Source organism: Indicator indicator, chromosome 11 (assembly GCF_027791375.1).
Source record: "Indicator indicator isolate 239-I01 chromosome 11, UM_Iind_1.1, whole genome shotgun sequence".
In the NCBI taxonomy this organism is placed as follows: Eukaryota; Metazoa; Chordata; class Aves; order Piciformes; family Indicatoridae; genus Indicator; species Indicator indicator.
Genome location: NC_072020.1, coordinates 29,231,825 through 29,241,888, shown reverse-complemented (window position 1 = coordinate 29,241,888; position 10,064 = coordinate 29,231,825). Strand labels below are relative to the sequence as shown.

General features: G+C 44.8%; 1 protein-coding gene across 1 annotated transcript in view; it reads right to left on the bottom strand.

Moving 5' to 3' along the window:
- Positions 1-8,388: 8,388 nt before the first annotated feature.
- The window catches only part of PLEKHA8 (pleckstrin homology domain containing A8), a 31,111-nt gene continuing 29,435 nt past the window's right edge, over positions 8,389-10,064 (bottom strand). Inside the window, exon 14 of the mRNA XM_054384839.1 lies at positions 8,389-8,613. Within this exon, the coding sequence (XP_054240814.1) occupies positions 8,416-8,613 (198 nt within the window). The 3' untranslated portion in view covers positions 8,389-8,415. The remainder of the gene's footprint in view (positions 8,614-10,064) is intronic.

Here is a 10,064-nt window from a genome sequence, read left to right as displayed (position 1 = left end):
TGAGGAGCTTACCTGGCAGGTAGCATTTTGAGCATGGGATTTCTACTAGAAGATGTCTGTGCAGTGCTGCTGCTCTGTGCCCAGCTCCTTAGGAGAAGTTTACAGAGTTTACAGTTTACAGAGGTGACTTACTGCCTGCTTGCCTGGAGAAGAGGAGGCTCAGGGCAGACCTTATTGCTCTCCACAATTACCTGAAGGGAGGCTGCAGCCAGGTGGGGGTTGGTCTCTTCTCCCAGGCAACCAGTGACAGAAAGAGAGGACACAGTCTCCAGCTATGCCAGGGGAGGTTTAGGCTGGATGTCAGGAAGAAATTCTTCCCAGAAAGAGAGGTTGGCCATTGGAATGTTCTGCCCAGGGAGGTGGTGGAGTCACTGTCCCTGGAAGTGTTTAAAATAAGCCTGGATGAGGCACTTGGTGCCATGGTTTAGTTGATTAGAAGGTGTTGGGTGATAGGTTGGACTCAATGACCTCAAAGGTCTTTTCCAACCTGGTTAATTCCGTGATTCTGTGACACTGGCAAACGGTTCCTCTGTGCAGCCACCATGTTCTGCTCTCCTTTGCTTGTGGGCCTCTTTCAGCTGAAATAGAACTCTGCAGTGCTGGTTGGCAAACCAATATCACAGCTCACAGGTAAAAGCTGGGCTTCTGGCCCAGCTAGAGGTACTAGCTTGTGGGTCCTGCCAAAGTACACATGTATGGGGAAGGCCTGTGGACACCAATTCATGATCATCACTCCTCCTCCAGTCCAAAAATGCCAATGGAAAGAAATTATCTGCGTGGCTGCAGCAAGTGACAAGTCACTGCTCCTCTGGTGACAATAGGCATCTGTTCAATTCATTCATTGCATGTGGAAAGCTGAAACCTGATCTTCCAGCTAGAACAGCACCTTGTGACTTCAAATGAGAAAAGGAAGCAGTTCATTAGAGCATTACATGCTAAGAGAATAGGCTATCAGGTAGCGATAGGACTAGGGGGAATGGAATAAAGCTAGAAGGGGGGAGATTCAGACTGGATGTGAGGAAGAAGTTCTTCATCATGAGAGTGGTGAGAGCCTGGAATGGGCTGCCCAGGGAGGTGGTTGAGGCCCCATCCCTGGAGGTGTTTAAGGCCAGGCTGGATGAGGCTCTGGCCAGCCCAATGTAGTGTGAGGTGTCCCTGGGCATGGCAGGGGGGTTGGAACTGGATGATCCTTGAGGTCCCTTCCAACCCTGACTGATTCTATGATTCTAAGTTTGATAGACTCTGTATTGCTTTCAATGTCTGTCTCTATAGATCCTCTTTGTTTTGCTGTGAAGAGCTACCACTGTCTAGTGTAGGTACCAACACCAGAAGTGTTGCCCCTGTGTGGAACAGAGCTGTGCCCAACAGCAGCTCCACCTAACCCTGACATTCACAGCAGCCTCCAGAGGAGCTGCCAGGTAACACAGGGAAAGCTGGGCTCAGCTGTTAGCTGTGGCACAGCTGACACTTCAGGAGAGCCACCAATGCCATTTGCAACGACAGTTCATGCCAGGCTCACCCCTACACCAAGTTGTTTCCACATGCCCACAAGGCAGGGCCAAGACAATGTCTTAGGGAGACCTCTAAGTGTTAGTGACACAACTATTGTTATTTAGCTGGAAGGGCCAGGGTCCCACAGCCCTGATGACTTGCTCATTTCCTTAGGAAGAAGATGAACAAAACCCTGGAGTGGTAAAAGAAGAGGGATGCGATGTCTGCCCTGGGAGGCCTTCTAAACTCTTTGTCCATCACCAAGATGCCAGCTAACCCCCAGCAGGTGAGACAGAGGGATCCTGAAGGGATCCAGAGGGAGACAGTTTGGGGCTTCCGGCAGAGCTCAGCCCTTACTGATGCAAATGCAACTCTCAGCCATTACAGAGCTGCTGCTCTGGGGCTTACTGCAATTAGAAGGGTTTAGAGTCTCCTGTAACCCACATAAACAAGTGAGCTGTAGCTGAGCACTGCTGCAGTTTGCTGCAACAAGAAAAAAATGCACCCTTCCTGCTGCCCCAGGGCTGGGCAGGCACAGGCAGGGGCTCAATCTCATCTGTTCTCCTCCAGCTGAGAAAATTACTCTGCCACTTCACAGATCTCCATGTGGATGTTGTCTTGAACAACTTGCCCTTGGTAGAGAGAGAGAATCAGGTGTCACAGATCAGGTATGGGCCTTCAAACAGAGGTTGTGTTTATACAGGGAGAGAGAGAGGGCAGGGGGAAAAGGGAGATGTTACACCCACATTAGTTAAGGAGCACTAGTCTTCCTCTGCATCTCAAGGTGTGGAGAAACTTTTCAGTGAGGGTGACAGAGTACTGGAGCAGGCTGCCCAGGGAGGATGTGGACTCTCCTTCTCTGGAAACTTTCCAAACCCACCTGGATGCATTCCTGTGTGGACTACCCTGGGTGTTCCTGCTTTAGCAGGAGGGTTGGACCCGACGATCTCTGGAGGTCCCTTCCAAGCTCTAACATACTGTGACACTGTGACCACACAGGAGTTCCTACAGGCACTGAGAGCTCTGTGGAGGAGATTCAAGCCCAGGCAAGAGAAGGACAAACAATACATGCAATTATAAATTCCTCTCACACTGCCAGGCTTGTGCAACTACAGCCTTCACCTGTTTACACTGTCCAAGGACCCACAAGCATATGCCTGACACAGCTTTTATTCTCGTAACCAAAGCAGGCTCCATGTGTGTCAACATTCATACAAAGGTACATACAGGCAGCAGCTGTGAACCAAACCCCAGAGTGTTTCTGACTGTTCACACAGTACCTAGAACAGAGGCAATCCTGAAGAGCACTTCAGGCCCTTTTTTGTCCTGAAAGAAACACAATCCATGCGAGGAGAAAGCGAGATTTTAAAACATGCTTATTTAAAATAAGTTTATTATAATGAAATAATATAAAAGTCTGACAAAGGTCTTAACAATACTTCCAAAGGAGGGACAGATGATGTCTCTTTTGAAAGGTGATACAGACTGGAAACTCCAAGGTATTTTGGACCAAGCTGCTTAGGAACAGCACAATTTGTGCGATGCTTACAGCAGGAGGGGTGATTTGGGGGCCACCAACAAGCCCTTAGAATTCAGTAAATTGAAAGTGTGGGGCAATATACCTTCTTTAAATCTTTAAATGGACTTCAGGTGTATGTCATGTATTTTGGGATGTGTAAGCAATGCTTGCAGCAAGGTCAGCTTGACAGTGGTAAAATGTATACCCAAAATTTGCTTAAAAAAAAAAAGGAAAGGGAACCACAAAAACCAATCTGCTTTGGTCTTCAGTTTAGTCATTGTACTCTGGAATGCAAGTTACTTGTTCAGGTTAAAACAGACACAAATCTCCAACTTTCAAGATGGCTTTTAGATAAAGGAATTAGTAAGTTTTGGGCCTCTTGGATGCTGCAATGCAAAATGTAGTTAAACAGTGTTAAGGAGAAATCAGGATATGAAAACAAGGAGGTTGAATATATTCAATAAATAAATAAATAAATAATTCCACCTCTAGCACATTTGGAGCATCTGAGGGGAGAAATTCTATACCAAGAAAGGGCTATTAAAGATGACAGTCAAAGACCACATTTTGAAGAACTGCATGCCAGTGGGAGGGTGCACATGCCTTAAGTGAAGCATATGCCTATGTTCTAACCTCAAAGGCAGTGCTTAAATCCTTGTGTGACCTGTGAGCTGGGTCAGCTACTGCCTGGGCTTGCTCAGAGACAGTAAGTATGCTATGATACTCCTTTCTGCATGAGGGTGATTTCATATTGCTTGGAATATGCAATAGTTTGCAAGGTTTGTCTGGCAAGGGGCTACAGAAGGTAGCAGAGAGGCATGAATTCAGTTATTCTGACACCTCTTCTGCTTTTGTTTTCTTATCTGTACTATGCAGGCAAGAGAAGAGAGAAAAACTCAGGTACAAAAGAAAATAATCCCTGTGCTTTCACTCATAAGAGGCAGAGCTGCCAAGTTTGAAGTGCCCCAATTAAAACTTCATTGGTGAAGTTAAAAGTTCAAAGTAGTATGGTTTTCCTGGCAAAAATCCATCAAACCAGGGAGAAACTTCAGAGAAAAGCAGCACATTCTCCACCTGATTGTACATTTGGTTGCCTGCCAAAGACTTCAGGTCTGACTTTCCAAGTTTACATTTGCATCACTTATGAAACGTCCTGCTTTGCACTCTGATGGAGAGATGCTTTGACTTGACAGCAGCATCTCTGGTAGCAAAGCAGATGACAGTGGAAAAAAAGGAAGGGGTGGGGACAAGATGGGAAAAGAGGGAAAGATAGCCAGGTAGGAGCATGTTAATCATCTTTCCTGTGTCTGGAAGGCAGGTCAAAGTTCCCCAAAGTTTTTCCCAAAAGCTGAAGTGATAATGAAAAGAAAGATTTAGAAGGCCCAGCACACAGATACTCCTAACTCTGCTTTCTATAATGGCCCACAGCCTGTTGCCAAAGCATGCTGCAAACACTGGAGCACATTTTGGGCATACTTTTTATACATCCAGCTAACCAAGCGACAACTTTGCAAGCCATGAAACATTTTTAAAGCAAGCAGTTGCAACCTGAATCTTGATGATGCTTTAAAGAAAGCTTGTAAGTGAAGGTATATGGCCCTTAGCTTTAAGTGCATCTGCTACAGGCAGATCCACATCACAATAGTGTCAGGATGGGCTGTTCCAATGACTCCTTAAGTTTGCACTCCAATATCCAGTTCATATTCTGCAATTCTAGAACAGAATTTCTACATGCAACCAAGTATGGTGTCTTAAAATAGCAGAGGAGGCTCCAAAACATAGGCTTTGGGGGTTGGTGTTTGTTTTTAATTATTTTTTAAAAGAACAAAATAAATAAAATAAATAAAAGCCTCCCATTGCTAAGCAGGACTCGACTGGAATTGCTGAAGAGCTCTGCTGTAATGCCAGCAGCACTGTGTTACAAAGATGTGTGCCTGATCTCTATGGAAAGATGCTGACTGCCATTATTCAGTCCTGGATAGCACTTCTATCAGATTGCTTGGGATTTACCATGTCTCAGCAAGGATGTGCACTGGACAGACCCTGTCAGTGGCATACACTGTGCCAGAGTTCTGCCCTCAGCTATACTAATTTCACACAAAAAAGCAGCCTTATTCCCCTGGTGTAAGGCTGTGATTACTCTTTTATTTTGCCATGGCTATGTAAAATCCCTGAGAATAAGCAACTGTTAGACATTGAAGGAAACAGCCAAAAGCATTTCTAAAGGAAAGGGATGCAAAACTTTAGGCCAGTGCAGTTTAAGAAACCGAAGCAGTTCATGTAAAGTACACAGAGCAAGGGTGCTGTTATCTGGGACCTCTGAACCAGTGCAGAGCAAGGGTGCTGTTATCATGTGGACCTCTGCACCAGTGCTGGCTCACTCATTCATAAATGTCAGCCAGTACAAAAAACCCCAAACAACCCTAACCAATCAATACACTAAACAAAACAGAACACACCAAGTTTCTCTCCAGTGCTAAATTTGAAGGCCAAAAGTTAGCTGCTTGCTCTCTACAATTATTAAAAATCAAAAGCAATCCTCTCTGCTTGCCAAGCTGACATTACAGAGAAAATAAAACCCAAGCTGAGTTTTCTAGCAGTATATTTGCTTCCACTTGGTCATCTGATCTGTTCTTAGAGGTATAACCCAGAGTTCAGCTTTGCAGCATGCTGCATGAGTTTCTTTGTCAGTGGTGGTTTTCCTGGAAAGAGAGCATTCCTAAGCCTCAGAAGTGCTCAATGCCCTGCAAGAGCAGTGCATGGTGAAGTACAAGTTTTGAAGGCAAGGAGACCTTCCTCAGTTCCCTCTCTACAAGTCACCTGTTTAATCACAAGCACACAGAGGTCTGTTGAAGCCAGTCTCCTAAAACTGGTGCTTGAGAACATTCAGAGTTTAGAAAGACCAACTTTCCACAGAAGAGAAGACCTGCTCTGAGGCAGGATGCCATGCTGATTAGAGGATATGCAGTGTGGAGCACTCTTCATTTGTCAGAGAAAGAAGAATGGTAGAAGTTAGTAATGCTGAAGCTAAAGGCCCAAGGCAGTTGTTAAGTTCTCTGCCTATGAAACAAAGCCTCCTGACTCTTTGCACCAAGCACTGGGTCTGAGGCAGTACTAACAAACTAGTGGTTCTCCTGCTAGGTATCAAAAAAAAAACCTCACCACAAACTACACCAAACAAAACAAGTAGAAAACTTCCACGACCAAGTGCTGAATATGCTTTCCTGCTACTGGAAAAGCTTAGAGCAAAAAGGGAAGTCAGTTTTCATCATGATCTGACAACTAATTTCTACAGAAGAAGGAATCTCTTCCTGCCCCAGACAATGTTCTGTGAAAATGTGGTCTCCCTTACCTTGCCAGACCACTCAGCTTAAAACTATTACAGCAAATTTTCCCACATAATAGCTAAAAACCTTGAGGAAAGAAAGTGGGTGGAGAGTTGGTTATTCTATTACAGGGGTGGTTTCTCTGCATTCATGCTTAGAAGAAGCCCTCTGCTTCCTTTTAGCAGTGCAAGTAGTGAAATAACTGACTGGAGCTTTGACCATAAGTCTTGACTTTGTACTCAAACAAGAATCTATACTACTTAAATGAAGACAATAAAAAAAAAATAACACCCCCCACATCCTTCTGATTCCTCTTGAAGTATGTAGGAACTACAAGATAGGCACAACTCTGGCAAGAATCACAGGAACAAGGAAGTCAGATTGTTTAATGCCAAATTAGAGCCCTGGTATCCTGCTTTACACAGCAAGTGTGATGTTTGGTCTTTTCTTCCAAGCTTCATATGCCTTTCTAAAAGCTCACAACGTTAGGCTGTTTGGAAAGGATGAAGGAATTGATGTGCAGAGAGACTGGAGTGGGAGAGCGATGCAGGGCAGCAGGCCTGCAGCACATTCCCTTCACTGACAACACACTTTTCAGCCTAGCAGAAGTCACTGCTTCTCCTGTGACTATGACAACACTGACTTCTCCTGTATTGCTGAAGATTTACTCCTTCTAAGCATCTCACTAGCAGAGTCTTCTCTCCTCCTAACACTGAGTTAAACTTTTTGCTCAAAGCCATGTGAAGCCCCAGGCCATCACTGACAGAGCTGTTTATGCCTCGAAAGGGCAGTCAGCAACTCTCAAGGCAGCCTTTTAGTCATCAACACAAGTAGGAAGTTTGTCCTTAACCATCTCAGGAGCTAAAAGGACTTCATTATTGAACAGCAATGGGTGTAAGGAGCACATTTATATCTGCAGCACCAAAATGGGGCAAAGGGCAAATCTAACTTTCTTTATTTCCAGTCACTTTTACATAATTTCAGATTTTGAAGTTTGTAATTGGCCTAAGGTGTCATGGCTCCTTGACAAATTCTAGCTTCCCCTACACTTGACTTATTTCAGGTCCATTTTCATTAAGTCTTTGCTCATAATGGCAGCTTTGAAAGTATTTTAATGAAATCTGCTTTTCAAACTGCTAGCTGTATTCAGCTTAAAAGCAAATCTTGTCTTTTTGTGTGTGTGAATTTGATTTAAGAAAAACCTAACCCCCCAAAACATAAAAAAAAACCAAACCAACAAAAAACACCACCAAAATCTTCATAAACCAGGATGATGGACATGATCTTCACATCCTTCAACAGTAAAGCACTGTTGAAATTAGAGGAGTGCTGCCAGCCTGTGCCAGCAAATTTTCCTGTCTCCACTGGCAGGAATTGACAGGGAGACTGTGGCACAGTCTGGGAACTGGTAAGGGAACATAACACCCAGTTTCAAAGGCTGGTTTCCTGGGGAAGCTCAGACCACCAGCCACATACACCTGTGGTAAAGATCTCTAATATGTGGGGAGGTGTTGCATTAAAAAGCTTCAAATCAAAGGGACAAACTCCCCATGTAACTTAAATGCTGGCATTTAGCTACCCTTGCTGCCAGGGCAGCACTAACTTCATTACCTCTGTCCTCTTATACCATCACAGGGAGAGGGCACAGGACATGGGAAGAGCCAGAGGCAGCAGCACTGCCTGGGCACCATCTTGACATCCCAATGGCTCCACTGCACATGCAGCTCTCTCCTAAGGTACAGGAGCAAAAGGCCAAATTTTGCTCTGCTACTTCTATGAGGTGAAGAGAAAAAGGATGTGCACAGGCAGGAGAGAAGCAGTCAAAAACATTCAGCGTGGGCATAGTTATGACCCAAAGAGAAACAGTACCTCTGCATTTAAACACAAAATAAGTATAGCCAAAAAAACCCAAACCACCCCGAAAAAATCATACACACCGTTCCCTAAAAACACTCACAATGCCCTTCCCACCTAAAAAGATACAATGAACAGAAACAATGTCAAAAAAAACACTCAAAAAAAAAATATCTTTGTTAACAGACACAGTCCCTGAATTTTTAAGACACAATCTTGCTGTAGTCATACCACTTCATCTGATTCCAAACCATGTACTTCATAGAGAGTGTCCAAGATATTTAGCTGCTTTTCCATGGCTGGTAAGTAAATGTTGAGGTCCCTCTGCATTCCTTTGTAAAATGTTTCTTCCTGAGGATCACACTCTTCTACAGACAAAGCTGCCACAAAGTCTTCATACGTTGGAGCTGCCCTTAAAGCTAACTGGAAGAGGAAACAAAGCTTTAGGATTCGCAAAATAGAACAGGAAAATAAACCAAAGCCTTGGAAAACTTCTAAGACATAGAATCGTTAAGGTTGGAAGGGACCTCCAGGATCAGCCAGTTCCAACCCTCCTGCCATTGGGCAGGGACACCTCACACTACATCAGGTTGCTCACAGCCACATCCAGCCTGGCTGCAAAAACCTCCAGGGATGAGGCTTCTACCACCTCCCTGGGCAACCTGTTCCAGTGTCTCACCACCCTCAAGTGAAGAATTTCTTCCTAACATCCAATCTGAATCTACCCATTTCTAGTTTTGCTCCATTCCCCCCAGTCCTATCACTCCCTGACACCCTAAAAAGTCCCTCCCCAGCTTTCTTGTAGCCCTCTTCAGATACTGGAAGGCCACAAGAAGGTCTCCTTGGAGCATTCTCTCCCCAGACTGAACAGCCCCAACTCTCTCAGTCTGTCTTCACAGGAGAGGTGCTCCAGCCCTCTGGTCATCCTGGTGGCCCTTCTCTGGACACATTCCAGCACCCCCAGATCCTTCTTGTAATAGGGGCTTCCAGAACTGGATGCAGTACTGCAGGTGGGGTCTTCACCAGAGTGGAGTAGAGGGGGAGAATCACCTCCCTCAACCTGCTGGCTGTGCTTCTCTTGATGCATCTTTCTTTGCACTTAGATTGCATGGTTTTAATGCATTTAAATTTTTTAACTGGGAGGGCAAGTAATAAAGCCATGTTAGCTTCCCTATTATCTCTGTGTAGATTCTCAGTTTAAGACATCTTCAGAGAATTCTGATTTTTAGGCAGTGTCTGTATATCATATTTTGCAGAAATAAATACCATACACTAGAAATTAATTAAATGCCAGCCCCCCAAAAATAGTGGAGTCATTTAGGAGAGCTCCCAACTCAGTGTCACACACTTCAGCACTGAAACGCTCTGCAGGAAGCTCTCTCTAATATTTCTGTTTCTCCCAGTCAAAGTCTCTGTCATGACTGCCTGGACGAGGCTTTCCTTTTTCCTTCTGTAATTGCAATGACAATTTCCAGTGATAGACACAAGGGGGAGCTGCCAGACTGGACAAAAAAATAAGCCATTTCCTCCTGCTAACCCATCCTACTTAACTGCCTGACATGCTCTGTGCTAACCCTTCTTGAATGCCCACATCCAAAGACAGATCAATCCTCATAAAAGCAACCTCAAGCCCTCATTTCCTCATTTAATAGCCATGCAAGACTGTGCTGAAAAAAAACACACAGTGGGGGGAAAAAAAGTGTTCATGCAAAGTCACAGAATCACAGAATCAATAAGGTTGGAAAAGACCTCAAGGATCATCAAGTCCAACCTGTCACCCAAGACCTCATGACCACCAAACCATGGCAGCAAGTGCCACATGCAATCCCCTCTTGAACACCTCCAGGGATGGTGACTCCACCACCACCTCCCTG